Source organism: Alnus glutinosa, chromosome 7, assembly GCF_958979055.1.
Source record: "Alnus glutinosa chromosome 7, dhAlnGlut1.1, whole genome shotgun sequence".
Lineage (NCBI taxonomy): Eukaryota > Viridiplantae > Streptophyta > Magnoliopsida > Fagales > Betulaceae > Alnus > Alnus glutinosa.
Window position 1 is genome coordinate 23,018,088 of NC_084892.1, and position 16,791 is coordinate 23,034,878.

Genomic DNA, 16,791 nt, shown 5'->3' on the forward strand with positions numbered 1-16,791 from the left:
ATCTGACAGCGATTAGATTTGAATGGAGAGAAAAAGAGAAAGAAGACTAGGCTTGTTAAGAAGATGTTGGTTTGCCCAGATCAACGCGGTAATGATGATATGATTTCATGTATAAACAAAGAGAGAAGAAGAAAAAGAGCATCCTATTATGATAGGTGGCGGGTCCCTAGTTACAGTGTTATGTCTGCACGGAACAAATTAAATTAGTAAACAAAAAATTCCGATGGTCAAACATCCAATTATAGAACAAGTTTTAGTCATGTTCTAAAATAAAATTAAAAAAAGAAAGAAAAAAAAGAACAAGATTTTTAGTCCCAAACCACAGCGTCGCACGTCTATCTATCTTCAAAACTGGCCTCCCAATCAGAAGTAAAAGTTACAGGAAAAGTAGAGAGAGAGAGAGAGAGAGAATTGTGGGCTCTATTCCAATTCAAGTTCTACGGCCTCTCTCTCTCTCTCTATATCAAACACTGGTCTTCGTCTTCCTTTCTCGATTAAAACTTTGCTGGTATTTCAAGAATAAAAACATGGGTTGGATTCCCTGCTCTGGAAGATCACACAGTAAAGCGAAGACGAAGAAGAAGAAGCAGAATAAAGTGAAGCTACAGGATAAGCCACTTGATCGGATCGAACCCACTTCAGGTATTTAACATTAGTGTGAGTACATGAACGACTGTGTGACCCTTTTGCGTTGATCGTGCTTTCAATCGGTTTCTGCAGTGATTGGATTCTAAAATTTTTTATTTTGATAAATTTTCTGGATTTCTTATCTGGGTTTGCGGTAAATTGATCGATATTGATTAATTCGATTGTATTTGCATGCCCATTTGGAGTTCTGAATTTTATTTTATTTTATTATTTTTTTTTCTCGGGATGCTAAAGAAAAAATAAAGCATATTCTGTCTTTTGCATTCTTTGTTGAGGTGCTGATGATTCTGGTTTGATCTCCTTTTTCTGAAAATCTTTTGGCTCTTTCCGAAGTTTTTCATTGTCTTCTGCTTTTGTTTTCCACGTGCGAGTTTCCAGAAAAGTTGAAGCCAAGTTCCTCACTGGATGTCAAGGAGGCCGCTAAAAGTGGAGGCTCCGATCAGATTTCGGCGCAGACATTTGCATTCCGTGAGTTGGCTGCTGCAACTAGAAATTTTAGAGCGGACTCTTTTTTGGGTGAAGGAGGTTTTGGTAGGGTGTATAAGGGCCGTTTGGAAAATACCTGTCAGGTTAGTTGAGCTCATTATATTTGAACTGTTTATAAAAGAAGAAAAGATGAAGTTATAATAATTTCATCATACTTAACTGTCTATAATTTGCACATTTGATTGCTTAACCCACAAAAAATATAAAGATAAAAAAGAAAAGAAAAAAGTCATATTTATTCCTTTTTTTTTTTTTCTGCCAACAGTTGCTTTTGTTTTCTGCAATGGTTTTTATAGCCTACAAGATATGGGAATACAAAAATAACTGATGCGAGACAAAGGATGAACAAAAGAAAATAAAGATAAAATCGCACGTAATTCATAATCTCACTGAATAACACGATAGGAATTCACGTTCAGCACCGAAAGGAAGAGGAGTGCTAAAAAAAAGTGAAATCTCATCTCCAATAATTTAGACTGATTTGAATAATTAAGGTTTTAATGTGTGTGAACTAAGTTGACAATTAACCATTATCCTTTTAATGGTGTTTGGTATAGGTTGTAGCTATCAAGCAGCTGGATCGTAATGGGCTACAAGGGAACAGGGAATTTCTTGTTGAAGTCTTGATGTTAAGTCTGCTACACCATTCTAACCTTGTTAATTTGATTGGTTATTGTGCTGATGGAGATCAAAGGCTTCTGGTTTATGAATATATGCCTCTAGGATCTTTGGAAGACCATTTACATGGTATGTATACTGTGTTACACTTACAGCCCCATGCTTTAGTTCTGTTCTTTTTCCTTCTTGATATTGGTCTGATATGGCTATTTTGCAGACATTCCACCTGGTAAGAAACGACTGGATTGGAATACAAGAATGAAAATTGCCGCTGGGGCAGCAAAGGGATTGGAATATTTACACAACAAAGCTAGTCCTCCTGTTATATACAGAGATTTGAAATGCTCCAACATTTTGCTTGGTGAAGGATATCATCCCAAGCTATCTGATTTTGGGTTGGCCAAACTTGGGCCTGTTGGGGATAACACACATGTATCCACAAGGGTCATGGGCACCTATGGATATTGTGCTCCAGAGTATGCAATGACAGGTCAACTGACTCTGAAATCAGATGTTTATAGCTTTGGGGTTGTTCTTTTGGAGATCATTACAGGCAGGAAAGCCATTGACAGTTCAAAAGCTCCAGCAGAGCAGAATCTGGTTGCATGGGTAAGAGGTTGCAACGTAGTTTTTTTTTACTGATGTTGATAGGGTTTTGAGGCTTTCCTTGTTATTGTTGAAGTATGTTTGATTATCAAATTTTATCCTGACTTGATGACAGGCAAGACCCTTGTTCAAAGATCGAGCGAGAATCTCACAAATGGCTGATCCATTGCTTCAAGGTCAGTATCCTTACAGGGGTTTGTACCAAGCTCTTGCTATTGCAGCAATGTGTGTTCAGGAAGAGCCTCATTTGCGACCGGTCGTAGCTGACGTTGTCACTGGTTTGACTTACCTTGCTGGGCAAAAATATGATCCTAATGCACAGCGGGTGCAAAGCTCCGGCCAGGCCCCCTGTTCTTCCCCTCGAACAAAGAATGGTGATAAGAAGATCAATGGTGGTCGTTGATCTGAGAGAGATTAAATAGAAGATTAACTTAAGAGTGCTCTATGATAGTTGTGAATCCAAATGGTTCCTTCGATGTTGGGTGGGCTGCTGCCAGCCATGCCAACCATGGCCACCGCCGTGGTAATATAGCGGTTGACGCTCATCGGGATGGCATTATATATTGTGGTTGGTGATCAGAAGCACAAACAGTCGTCGTCGACGGTTTTTCATTGCATTACAGTCGTTCCTTAGTCGTCAAATTTTGCGACGGTCTAAATAACATGTGGATTTCCCTACACCATTATACATTTGTCTTCGGAAGATATTTGTATGTTCTTTGCTCAATGCATTTGTGAACCCAGGTTGCTGTACACATACAGGCCTTCAAACTTGGCAGTGATTCCTCCCTTGTTTTTAAAAAAGCACACATTCTTTATTAGTCCCAGCTGTCTCAGCCTTTGCTTACTCCTGGTATTGTTTTGTGTATTCCACCTATGAAATCTCTATAAAATATGAACTATGCCCATTTCATCCAATTTAAGAGGAATTGCTACTCTTTTCCAAGAAAAAAGAAAAAGAAAAAGAAAAAGAAGAAAGAAGAGGAAAGGGAGTTGCATTATGTTCCATGAATGCATATGAAGACTACAGTTGTTGAATGAAAATCACTGACTTGAAATGATAATAATGTAGCTTAAAAGTGGGTACAGCTAGCTTCCTATGTACATTAGTACATATGGCTGGAAATCCTTGAGTTGGTGGTTTGGTGATGTCTTGTAGTTTACACACGCCAGTACATACTGTGAAGGCCCATACATTGAATTACATTCTGTTTCCTTTATTCTCTCTCATTCATGGTTAAAAAAGTATGTTATCTCATCTAAATTTGATCTCTTCTTCATGACTAAACGGTTTTCACACGTGGCCCAACTAATATACTTTTCAAAACAAACCACAAAAATCTTTTGGCCCATTCTCCAAATTTCCAACCACCATCACCACCGCCAAAACATTGATGACTTTGCATAATCCTATCTTTTTTGTGCCCACGTTCACTGTTCACCCCTTAACTCTCCCCCCCCCCCAGAAGCTAAATTCACTCTCTTTTGCTTCATAAGTAGTAAAAAATGTAGTAGTCTTAAAATCTCAAGCTTCATAAGTAGTAGTCATAAAATCTCAACTAAACTCAACTTTGCTTCAAATATCAACTCGCCAAAGTTCCCCAACTAACAAAGCTATGGAAGGAGTGATAGTGAAATAAAAATAAATGGTGACAAGGCCCACGTTGAGAAGCTCTCATTTTTCCTCAGTAAGAGACCCCCTTCTCTCCCGTGTGCGCCCTCACCGCCTCCCCTATGAGCACCACCCCACCCTCTTTTCCTCTGCCTTTTTCCTCCCTCTACTCTTCTGTTTTTCCTTTCTTCCGTTCTCATTTCTTTGTTTTGCAAATCCAAGTCTACGACTCCCTAGCCTCCACCATAACCACCTCCACGGCTCACCCCCGCCCTCACACGCCCCCTCTTCGCTCCTCCAACCCTTTCCCTCTTTGAGTAAGCCTCACGTGCCACCCTTAGTTGCCAGATCTAGGGCTCTCAAGCTAAGATTTGCCATTCAACATCAACCACCACCTTTGATGCCCCCTCCCTAGCCTTCCCACGTGTGCCTCACGACTCCCTATTGTTCTTCCACCCCACAAAAGTTGCAAATCTATGTTTTTTGTTATCTTCAATCGTTTCCCGTCTCCTCCGTTACAAGTGCCCCGCCTTTTGCTGTGAAAACTGCATAAATCAATGTCCTCTGCATGTCATTCATTGGCCACCCCTCTTGTTGGACATCAATACGAAGTTCCTTGTAAATGGCTTCAAATCAATTAATCACGGTGCACCCTTTCTGCCGCGGCCTCCAAGTCCTCTTATTGTTGCAAGCGTCACCTCAAGCAGACTCACTCATTGTTGCATAAAAAATTGCCAGAAAGGAGAGAGGCTATTCTTGGTGTTCAATCCAAGAAACAATGGTCCGAGTTTTTTTTTTTTTTTTTTTTGACCCATTTCCATTTATTTGTTAGCTTTTTTCAAGCATTGAATTTATTTGTTTTGGGGCTTTGATGTTGGGGCCCCCACCCCCCTCTTGTAATTACTTTCCTTTACTAATAAAGTTTAATCTTACCAATAATAATAAAAAAAAAAAAAAAAAATTGGGGAAGGCGCTGCAGGATCATCACCCTTTTCATCTTCGAGCGGGTCACCACAGCCAATGGTCAATGGAGGGCGCGGCACAAGGTGGGTTGCCTCCATTGCTAACCAAAACCTTCGAAATGGTGGTGGACCCATTATAGGAGTGGGCTGGGGGGTTGGAGATGGTGAAGAAGGGGGAGAATGACTGGAAAGAGAAGAAAAAGTTTTTCTTTTTTCTTTTTTGGGCAAGTAATTATCAAATTAGAATGGATCAAGTTTGGATGAGTTGTCATATTTTGAACCGTGAATAGAAAGTTTTTTTTTTTTTTTTTGAAGATCATAGAGGCATTGGAAAGGCATTGGGAGGCGAGCTGGACCGTTGTTTTCTAACAAATTTTTTTTTTTTTTTGGCCATTTTGTTTTCTAACCTCTTGCTCCCTTATGCCTAGACTTCATAGAATCTGATCTTTTGTTTCTTGAAGAGATCAGACAAAGCTCTAGCCCCTTCAGCTTCACCCTTCTTTCGTAGCTCCATCAAACTGATTGTAGGGTCCTTCCTGCATGTGTGAAAAAACAACGCTTTTCTTGAGGTCGTGTATTTAACTTTTTTGAGATGAAGACATAGCAAGCAAAGGAAACCATTGACGCATATATTTGACAAAAAAAAAAAAAAAAAATTATATCAATTCTGAGACGGTGATTATGTGCATTGAATCAAACTAGTCTTATAAATTAATGACTAATAAAAAATGAATTTAATTATGTGCTTTACACTTGGAGTGAATACTGAATAGGGAGGGAGAGGGGAATAAAAAAATAAATGAAGTATCTGTTTCAAGTCGACAACGGTACAGATATATATGACACCCTCACAATCTGCTGCCACAGCATGCATGATTTGCAATAGGAAGGGTAGTAATTAAACAGAACCATTACAAGGGATTGAGTACATGGGCAGCAGGAACACAATAAAAGCATAAGTTTGGGAAGGGAAGTGTTTGCATAGAGTCTACCACGTCACTTCCCCACTAAGTTTCCTGCTCCTCGGTTTTGGTTTCGTTCCCTGAAGATTTTGGGTCTATTCCTTCATTGGTGGATTTACTTTCATTGGACTCCTCAACCTTAGTTGTTTTGCCCTGATAAAGGAATGCGTAGACAAGCTTTACGAACAATACGAAGCATATATATAGGTAGAGAAGTATAGCTCAAAGCAAACTGCCCTATATACCATTTGCTGACTGTTTAGGAGTAGATATAGCAACTCCATTACACTAATTGCACTCTTGGTTTGCATGTCAGACACCAAGATATGGAATAGGCAAAAGTGCATATGGCTTACCTTATTTTTGTCACGCCAACCAAGTCCAAATGAAAGTAGACCGATCTTTCTTGTCGAATTTTCTTGGCTACGCAACCTACAAAAGCACACTACCTCTATAAGGCACCACTTTCATCTAGAGGCATATGGCCTCTGCAGAAGCAATGGATTGATGCTCACACACACAGGCACAAAACATATAATCGCAACGAAGAATATATTTATTAAACTTATGGTTAGGCAACATGCTGTACCCAACTCATGGAGCTCACATACAACTTTATTACGATTGATCAGAATCAATTTTTAAGTGTTCCAATCATGCGAGAAGAATGAAAGTGGATAACTATTCAATCTCCAAAAACTTTCTGCCAAATTAATAACCATTAATGGATAGAAAATAAATAACTACATAAAGAAACACATTTTGGATGGTTAAAGCACCGATTGAAGTTCACCTCTTAAGCAGCTATGATGATAGCATCAAAATCATTCCGAATAATTTTGTAAAGCGAATCTCATGATACCAAAAGGGTCCTAAATTATTTTTAATAATAGTACAGGGTACTTATGGAGGATGCCTTTCCACCTTGTTTTACAAAGGGATATTTTATAATGGGACCTTGGAACCATCCGAAGTTGCTTCACATCATTTTATAACTGCATTTGATAACTCACTGACTACTGATAATATGACTTGAGAATTTTTTTTGAGGCACGTACTACGCATATATGTAAGGGCGGATACAAAGGGTGCAACCTTGTGAAGCAATAGTTCCCAATGCTTACAGAAAGCAGATTTGAAAGAACTGCCACCTTGCACTAAAATATATATGTGGCTTCTTAGATATAAAGGCATTTTCTTTGTTAATCTATCATAGGGAATGGCATATACAATTGCCCATTTATTCAAAGTTGGAAGACTGAAGCCATAAAAAGGAAGGGATTACTCTGCCAAATGGAACAAAATAGCTAACACAAAATACCTGTTGATCCACTTTTTTAGATTCAAGAATTTTTATTTACATCTAGGCGAACTACAAACGCAAAATTTTCTCAGGACCAATCAAGGATTTTCAGGATGTTTCACTTTAGATTATTATTTGGCCCAATTTTATTATGATGTGTCATTGTGATAAGTGTTAGTCATATCAGTTCTTGTTTAGCCCCCAAACTTTTTTCTGCACACTTTTTCTCAGAATTAATCATCAACATCAACTATCAAACAGAAATTTTATGTGGAGAGAATTCTCATGTACCCTGGAGAAGTTAGTGCTTTAGATTGGCCAGATTCATATTGCAAGGTAGCCTCCAACATTGATTCTGCGATAACCACTTTCTTCTGTGTCTCCGCGAGTGAAGCCATAGCCTTCTCATATTTTTCCTGCATATATATCATTGTCTTGATAGGTGTATCATAACTCATGAAAGAAAGAAATAGAAAGCTATTCGACCAAAAAAATAATAGAAAGCTCAATATACTCCCTGCTTCCAAATAAAATGTCTTGTTTTTGTCTTTAGGGTATCCTAAAATGAATGTCTGCATAAAATATTTACTTCGGATTTTTGTACTTTGGATTTTATAAACTACCCTCACCCTTTCCAAAAAGAATAAAGAAAAAAACCATTCCAGTTAAAGTCATGCCCATCTTAATACACAATGAAGGATAATTTAGGATCAGACTTTGCCTCACTTATAATTGTGTCATTCATAACCAAGAGATTTTTGAGACAGAGGGTAGTTGTTTTGTGAGATCTTTAATTTGAAGATGGTGCAGGACAAGAAAATGAATAACTAGACAGGTAATGGTCCAGCTATCTCATCAAACTACGTTTTTCTATGGGAAGCAACAGTGCATTTTAGAATTTACAGAATCAAACTACTTTTTTCTACGTGAAGGAACAATGCATTTTAGAATTTACAGAACAACAAACTTCATTATAGTGATCAGTAAAAAGTGAGCCAGAAAGAGACAAATATTGTCCACTCCACCCATTCTTTTTATTTGTCTTTACTTGTTTTCTCTTTCTTTCTTTCTTTTCTTTTTTTTTTTTGAATTTTTATCATATACATGTGTATAATGGACAATGCAGTTACTGGGTCACATAATGCATTTTCTGTCCAAGTAAATAGAAAATGCTAATGGAGTGGGCAAATTGAGAGTGTTGTGTAATTTGAGGGGGTCGATTGTGACTTTTTAAAGTTTGGTGGGATGATTGTAAATCGGGTGTCAGTTCGAAGGGGATAAGTGTGATTTTCCCATATATATACATATAGAATATGTTGCCATGTAGATCTACCAATATCTCTGATAACCAGGACACATCAAAAATCAGAAAGAACCTGAAGCACATGAACTGCATATCTCTGGGCAGCTGCATCTTGCTCTGCACTTATTCGAGCATCTTCAGTAACCCTTTGCTCTTGCTCTACCCTCATCAGGACCTACAACATGCAAAAGTAATAAAAATAGTTAAGGGACTCAGACAAAGTATAGATCATTCTTTTGCAACTAGAAACATCTGAAATAATTAAACCTGGAGCATTGCAGTTTCTTGTTCTCTCTTATCAGCTAGGGCTTGCTTTAGCTCTGTTACCTCTTGCTCCAACTGCTCGACCTGCAGGATTATATAACAAATTTCAAACCTTGTAAGCAAGTTGGCCGACAAGGATTTTATGGAAGAAGGAACTTATTGCACTTGGAGACCGAGTCAGTTCTCAGGTAAAGTAGATGATCAAAAGCATTGTCAGATGATAAAATGATCCCATACTTACCTACAGCTATTATTTTTGACTTCTCTATCAGTGCAGAATAAACTAACGAGGCAGAAGCCAAAATATAAGTCAAATCACAAACAAGACCTCTGAAGTATTTTTGTGCTTCAAGGATCTAAAATAGTAGTTAATAGCCATTCGTGAGGCCTTATTACTTCCAGGATTTTGATGAAACATAAGGTAGCCACTCTCTCGCATAAAAAATTGATACACAAAAATGCTTCATAAGGCAATTCATCAACATTCACTGCAGCAAGTCTATAAAATGTACACAAAGGATCCAATATCCATTGGGATTTGAGAACTGGAAAAAAAAAAAAATCTAAAATCTAAAATCTGAGATCTAAAATCTAAATCTAAAATCTATGAGAGAGAGAGGGAAAGAGGGGGAGGGAGGAAACCCTGATGCATGCCATTTGAAAGTTATAAGAATATACATATCTTTCAATGTAGTATAATAAACAGACAAACTACTGCAAGAATAGTATTCTAAATAAACTTTAGGTGTACCCTTGCACTCAATTGCCGCCGATTATCTTGCTTGACCATCTCCATAAGTGCTGTTTCCAGCTCCTCAGCCCTGGAAACGAATACAAGCCACACATGTAGATTAAATGATTATCTTCATAAGCAATAGGCAACATCTTCCTATGTCATCATAAGAGTCGCCATGTTTTGAAACTGATTGCCACCTGTAGATTTTTATAGATGCCCATTGATCTTAGAATTTGAAGCAACTCTTTATTTAAAAAATGAAAAAAGAAAAAGTTAAGAGAATTGACCATGGAGTTGATTTTGTGAAGTTTCACATTTGCAAGGTCCGGAAGGTGAAAAAATAATACACAAAGAAAGAAAAAGCATTAAGAAGGCCAAAAAGAATGAAGTTCTGAGTAAGGGACTTTTAAGCCCTTCAGTCAAGGTTCATGAACCTCAGAATTTCAGAGTGGATAAGGTAAACAGACAATATACACCGCAGTTGGTTGGCCTCCCACCTCCTAGCTAGTTTACTTGTGAATTTATCTTTCACGAGTCTGTCATCTTTACTTTGTCGTGTTACCAAATAAAATGAGTCACTTATGAAGAAACTAGACAGTAAATAGAAAGTACTGACCTGAGTTCAGCTCCTCTTTTCTCCTCCAGCAACCTGCACAATTCGACCTTCATCCAAACCACCTGCACATAAGCTGTTAATAATTGAAATTTAAAAGGAGTTGCACAGGGATCGCTTATCTGCCAACTAGTAAGCAGTAACAAGTGAAATGCATTAGATTACCATTAATAGTTTTGGAAAATAGTGAGGACTATAAGATGACAAATGCATGGAAATATTCTGGCTGAAAAAAGGTAGAATAACAAATAAGCATAGAAATTCAGTTAAACCTACGTTGTTGAATGAAGCAAAAAAAACAGTGGAAACCTACATCAAAGCAGACCTGGGAGTCATACATTACATGCTGGAATTGAAGATTGGATAATCTGTAAATCTCCAATAATATGGTACAATTTTCTAGGAAGACCAACTTTTCAGGGATTACATTATAAATCTACCAATAAACAATAACATCAAATATAGTTAGTGAGCATCTAAAAATATACAGTTCCAAGTATTTTGATCCGCAAAATATCTACATCTGTAATTGTGGAGTAAGGGTTCAATAGAATGGAACTTATAGAATGAGAACGGGATCACAAGTAAAATTATTTAGATGCTCATCTATTAAAATAATTATGTAGATACATACATATCATTTGTGTTTGGATATAAACAAAGAAAGCCATAAATATAAAAAGTAAAACTTTCACATCAAGGGTCAATTCCAAGGTTTTTTTTTTTTTTTTTTTTTTTTTTTTTTTTTTTTTTTTTTTTTTTTTTTCCTTCTCTCCATTCTGGGCTTTAACAATGACCACCACCCCCCCCCCCCCCCCCCCCCCCCGGCGCCCGCGGCGGGGCGGCAGATAAGCAATGCAAAAGTAAACCTGGTTGGCTTAGGGTTTTTTCTTCAGCAGTGGGTATTAAACACGCTGATAAGTCATATGGACAAGGTTGAAGCAGACCAAAAAAACATGTCTTGCTAATGGACCTCACAACATTAATAAAGCAATCAAATATAGACAAATATTTTTTTTTTGATAAGTAAATATAGACAAATATAGACATAGTGTTTGGAATACGTGGAGTATTCAAAAATAGTCAAGCACTACACACAGAAGAAGAAAAGAGAAAGCCACCTGTTCTTGAAGATCTGGTAGAGAATCTACTTCTGCATTGACATTTAGGCTATTAAGCAATTCATCCAAATTCGAGGAATGGGACTCCAGAGGAGATTTGTCTCCATCAGCAAGATTATGACCTCCTTCAGTAGATTCCTTTTCCTCTATCAGTGATCCAGGATCATGCTTAAAGCTATATAGCTTAGACGCAAGCCCTTTGGAATCTTTCCAAACTCGACCCCTTTTTGATCTCTCCTCCACTACTAATAGTACAGCCGGCCGATGTTTTTTCCTAAGTTCTTGCAGTCTAGCCTCAGTTACAGCCAAAAAGCCCATGCAAGCAGTCAAGACAAGCTGACTGCTATCAAATGTAGATCCAGAAAGGGATTGCAACAAAGTAATTGCATCCCCAGCATCTTTAGTCGTTACTAACGCAGGACCTACACGAAATTACATATAAGAAAATTACATTGCTTTAAACACCCAAAAACGTTCATAAGGTCCAATTCATCGCGTGATACAAATCACACACACACATGCTAGTACCATATAACTCCATTAAAGCAAGTGCTGTTTGAAACAGCATAACACGATTTCCTTCGAATAGAAGCACATCCCAAACTCGAAAAACTGTAGACGAAGTTTGTCATTAGAAGATAAGAACGTCTTATAACAAAAACAATATGAAAGAAGTCAATCTTGTAAATGCAAACCACATAAACCTCACCACTTTCCCAGGGAAGCATATTCACAAAAATGGATAAGAACCAGGGTCCAGAGATCCATGCTACCTGCACTCCCAAGTAATCCAGATGATTAACTGCACCAGAAGCATAAGTGGAATAAAAAAACCACCCACACTGCTCCATGTAATAAAAAGAATCAAAAAAGAGGACGACCAAAATAACAAATGTTAAAAATTGACAAACCCAATTTAGGAAATCTTTCACGCATCAGCTCCTCAAAAACAAGTTGGTCCACCTGATAAAGCAGAAGATATCATTTAAAATTAAAAGGGTCCTCTGTATTTAGTAGATCTATCAATGTCCATAAGATTTAGCATGCAATTAGAGATAAATGCAAAAAACTCTGAATGGTGGAATTTTCACCTGAGATTCAATCATTTCCTCTGTATAGTAACCATCAAAGTAATCATCAATAATTCCCACCAATGTCCTGAAAGATTCCATGAAAACAAGATCAGTTCATAAAGCTAACCCGACTATAATCATGTGAACCTGTTTGTGAATAGAAAGATTTTATAATGCTGTGCTTTAATAACAAAAGCAGCGAGAGAAATGTTAAGCCTTATGCTTTAGTTACAACTATTCCCCCATTCAGCAATCCTATTACACCATTCCTCCTCATTTTTCCCCGAGAAATCATCCAAATTCACCCAAAAAAAAACTCAATCAAACTTACCAAAAGGCATTTTCCTCAGGCATCAAAAGTAGCAGTAAACCAGCAAAAAAATTCATTGCCTGCATGTAATTTGATAAATGTAAAGTAATTACAATAACCAAAATTAGCCATATGAATAAGAAGATTGTTAAAATTCATCAACAGACCTAAGAGAATTAGTTAAAGCTATTCAAATGCCCTAAAACAAGAGTTCTAACAAAAAAATGGCTTAAGGGACTTCCAAAGTGTTATGTTGGGACTTGAATTCTCAAGCAGTTTTTCCTGTCTTTTTCTTTTCCTAAATGTGTGAGTGTGCACGCGCGTGTGTGTAATGGGGATAATAATGTAAGAAGAGGATAATCTCTTGAAGCAATCAATGATCCTCAGCTAACAAAGTTAAGTTTGGATCAAAAGAACTCTTAATATGTCCAAAAAAATGCAAAATTTCCTGCCTTCAACCAAAGAGGAATTAACCACCAACTTGCATTTAAGTATCTTAATTTGGATATACATATATGTTGAACTGCTAAGAAACACATTAAATTAACAAAATCAAAGTAATTTGGATATACATATATGTATTGTAGCTCAGTGCATCGCAGGAATTTGATTCAAGTTAAGCTCAGATCAGAACCTTCGTTAGATGAGGTCCTCTCAGTTATATTGCAACAAAATCATGACCACTTGGTACAATAGTTATGTAAAGCAAGATGAAACCAAGCAAATCAGATTGGAACTGACAAATTGAGAGAGAGAGAGAGAGAGAGAGAGAGAGACGGGGGGAGGGGGAGGGGGAGGGAGAGAGGGAGAGAGAGCGAGAGGGAGGGGGAGGGGGAGAGAGAGAGAGAGAGAGAGAGAGAGAGAGAGAGAGTTTCTATGAGAAAAGTATGAGCCAAGAAGGGGCTTTGGCAAACATTCTCCAGATATTGGTAGCCACAATGGAGCGTGGGATTTGAGCTTCATTCAGCCTTAGGGAAAAGAAGTTTATGTGAACTGGAGTGCATGCTCAAAAGCAAGTATTTCATAGAAGATGGAAAATTAACAAAGTACGAACTCTTTCACAGCCAATTACCTGACAGTACCCAACAGAGGGGTTATGTCGAGCATATGCTAAAAGGACACGCCTCAAGGAATTCCTACCATCCGCATCCAAAGCAGGATGGCCTGGGAATGTACGTGGTATATCCTGTAAACAGCAAATAAAAGTCATTCTACGGAGAAAGCCAAATTGCAATACAAAGCAAAAGAAGTAGCACCTACAAATGGAAAAGACTGAAGGATAAAGTCCAAGGCAGATGCATCTAATGACCTTCTCAATCTGTCTTTTCCATTTCTTGAAAACACCATCATGCACCTTGCTTCCACCATCATCAGCTTCTTGGGCCACCAAATCCTGGTAATATCTCTCCACCCACCGTGCCTTCACACCTACAAAGGCTTGCCAAACCTGTAATGGCAATATTGTGGCAAACACTGCATCTTTTCACGACATAATTATGGAGAATAAATGAACTTAACAATGTTAACTCTACCTCTCCCCTGAGATCCTTTGGCACTCCCCCACGAACAAGGGATTCCAATTCTTCTTTCCAAGGAAAGAAATGTTTGGGAAAACGTTCTGTCCTGGCAGAATTCTCATTGTCATCTGATGTCTCATTAACACAATCCTGTTCATCATCAGAAGCCCCTCCCAGGGATTCTGCCTCTTCTATAGATGGAAGATGGTTCCCATTTACAGTTTCCTGCTCATCTATCATATTCTTTCTCTTCTGAACTCGAAAACTCATCATTTTTTCAATGGCACCAAGGGATGGTCTTATCTGAGCCCAGGTTTGGAGCTTATGGGTCTTTGTTTCTTTTGAAAGCTGCACCTCCTCTTTGGGATCACTTTCTTCTGAACCATGAGAGATGGAGTTCCCACTGCTTGAATCATTACCTTCCTTGCTCTCTGAAATGGTCTCTGCTTTGCACTCAGTATCTTCAGCCTGTAATGTCTCTTTATATTCCTCCTCAGAAGAGCACGGTTGAGAAGATTTTGCTAGTTGTTCAAGGAAGTCCTTCCATTTATCTAATCTCTCCCCTTCCTCCTCCTGGTGCCATAAATATATCTCTAAGATGGACATACTCACCTACTACTATCACTTTCATCTATTCGTTTGAACAGAAATTCTATATAAGGAAAAAATTGAATAAAGTATTCTATTTAAGGAAGAATTTATCCTGAAGCATATTTTTACAGAAAATGGAAATAATTCATCACATCTCATACTTTAGCTTAGTAATATATGGTTTTGCCATTTTTCTAGACCTAAGCTGATCATGTCTAAACATACTGTCTGTAAACTAGTTTCAGAAAGAAACAAAATTGCTTGCTTTTTCACAAATTGCACTTTGCACATGCCTCTAATAGTAAGGCTTAGTAGATCAGGATAACTTGTACCAGCTTCATAGAAGTGTACAGTTAGCCTCTGATAGTTAGAAAGAATAAACCTTGATAGCAGTACCTTATAGATTTTTGCATACTCTCTATATCTTTGGGCGTGTTGAGGCCTCAGAGCAAATCCATAAGCATCCCTGTCGACAAAAACGTTTATTTTATTCTTCTATACGACAAGATCTTTAATCCCCAACCTCAAGCTATAAAATTAAACCCTAAAAAAAGAACAAGGGTAAAGATAATAGGCATCATGAATTATAAAAGTAGGGCCAGTAAAAACAAATTTGACATAAGTTTGATGATCATGCATGATGCAACATTAAAACTGCACAAAAAGAATCACAAGGGTTGCCCAATTTAATAACTTACCTGGAATCAACCTCCAAAGTACGCTTACTTACCACGGACAACAACATACTTCAAAAAAAATTGCAACTCTACTGCCCATAGCTCTCAGTTGCCTTACACCAAACTCAGAATACTATAACCTTATATCACAGTTCACACTTGACAGCTATTCAAATAAGATCCACCATGACTATCAGTCTAATCCTCCCTAATCTGCTCTAAATCCCAAAACTTTACTTCACCAGAACATCAAATTAAAGAATAACGAGTCTGAATCAATAAGAACAAGATTATACGAAATATTGTTGATACAGTTCATGATCAGAGAGTCACGTAAGAGAAAGAATCTGTCAAATTTTCTTCAAATAATGCGAGGTAATTTAGGGTTTAAGGACGCGTGGAGATACAAGAAAAACGAAATGTGCAGTGCGTGTGCGAAAGTATTACCTCCTGGGGTCGAGAGTGTGGAGGAGATTGAAGCTCAGCTCCGTCATCTTCGGGTGAGGAATTTGGGAGAGAGATTAGGGTTAGGACCGTTTGATTCGGAGGCTGTGCAGGCCGGTCCTTGATTTTCTACTGATTGAAATTTTCCTCTTTTTTTTCTATTCCTTTCTATGTGCAGCTCGTGAGCCGGTTTACTGTAGATTTCGAAGTTCAAAGCTCCCTTCCTAGTTCTAGTCGTTACAGGTGGAGGTTGATGATCACGTGCTCGCCGCTCGCGTAGCGGGGCTTAGGAGGGGGATGCTAGAGATACAGAGCAGGAGTGTCTTGCGCAATTTTACTGGTTGCATGTAAGGACGCGTGTGATGACCCCCCCGACAGCACTGAAATTGTTCGCAGTATTTAAGGTTGTAAAGAAATTGTAAACCTTTTTCCCTTTTTTTTTTTTTTTTTTTTTTATTTATTTTTTTTATTTTATTTTTTTAATGAGTGCAAAAGAATTGTAAACATAGAAGATGAATGCTAGACATCTAAATAATTTTTTGTAAAATTTAATTTTAACATGATGTATCGTAATTTCATGAGATTTATCATTTTGAAAAGTGTGTCATAATCTCATAGGATTGTGACACATCAGGATAGAACCAAATTCTGAAGAAGAAGAAAAAAGTATTTAGAATTTTAGATGTCTATTCTCAAACATAAAATTCTAATGAAAAAAGAAATGTCACCTACCTATTATTAGATCTAAAATTTAATAATAATTAATTCAAAATTTAATGATATTTTTTCAATGCCACATCATGAAATATACATTAATTGAAGGGTGTTAATTGTTTTTAATGAATGACGTGGCTCTAATTACATGTCAACATGTGCCAACGATTAACTGCATTTTTAAAAATCACATTTTTAATCGTACATTTTAAAATCACTCATACTTTTTAA

The 16,791-nt window shown here is 37.6% G+C and overlaps 2 protein-coding genes across 2 annotated transcripts; one reads left to right on the top strand and one right to left on the bottom strand.

Moving 5' to 3' along the window:
* The first annotated feature begins 357 nt into the window (after positions 1–357).
* Positions 358–3,179, top strand: LOC133872663 (probable serine/threonine-protein kinase PBL7). Its single transcript, XM_062310243.1, has 5 exons — positions 358–642; positions 1,027–1,217; positions 1,692–1,881; positions 1,970–2,361; positions 2,474–3,179. The coding sequence occupies exons 1-5, from the start codon at positions 528–530 to the stop codon at positions 2,759–2,761; spliced, it is 1,176 nt and encodes a 391-aa protein (XP_062166227.1). The 5' UTR covers positions 358–527; the 3' UTR covers positions 2,762–3,179.
* A 2,432-nt stretch (positions 3,180–5,611) lies between these two features.
* Positions 5,612–16,200, bottom strand: LOC133872758 (uncharacterized). Its single transcript, XM_062310355.1, has 18 exons — positions 15,850–16,200; positions 15,122–15,191; positions 14,150–14,707; positions 13,927–14,064; positions 13,690–13,803; positions 12,639–12,697; positions 12,326–12,392; positions 12,146–12,197; positions 11,944–12,036; positions 11,763–11,846; positions 11,235–11,656; positions 10,117–10,178; positions 9,516–9,585; positions 8,768–8,848; positions 8,574–8,675; positions 7,489–7,613; positions 6,251–6,326; positions 5,612–6,047 (listed from the first exon to the last, which is right to left on the bottom strand). The coding sequence occupies exons 1-18, from the start codon at positions 15,894–15,896 to the stop codon at positions 5,940–5,942; spliced, it is 2,328 nt and encodes a 775-aa protein (XP_062166339.1). The 5' UTR covers positions 15,897–16,200; the 3' UTR covers positions 5,612–5,939.
* Between the last annotated feature and the right edge of the window lie 591 nt (positions 16,201–16,791).

Coding starts and splice junctions, on each gene's coding strand:
- LOC133872663 (XM_062310243.1), top strand. CDS start 528: ATGGGTTGGATTCCCTGCTCTGGAAGATCACACAGTAAAGCGAAGACG. Junction 643..1,026: donor TCGGATCGAACCCACTTCAG/GTATTTAACATT, acceptor GCGAGTTTCCAG/AAAAGTTGAAGCCAAGTTCC. Junction 2,362..2,473: donor AGCAGAATCTGGTTGCATGG/GTAAGAGGTTGC, acceptor ACTTGATGACAG/GCAAGACCCTTGTTCAAAGA.
- LOC133872758 (XM_062310355.1), bottom strand. CDS start 15,896: ATGACGGAGCTGAGCTTCAATCTCCTCCACACTCTCGACCCCAGGAG. Junction 12,198..12,325: donor AGGAAATGATTGAATCTCAG/GTGAAAATTCCA, acceptor CTGCTTTATCAG/GTGGACCAACTTGTTTTTGA. Junction 6,327..7,488: donor AAAGCACTAACTTCTCCAGG/GTACATGAGAAT, acceptor GTGCTTTTGTAG/GTTGCGTAGCCAAGAAAATT.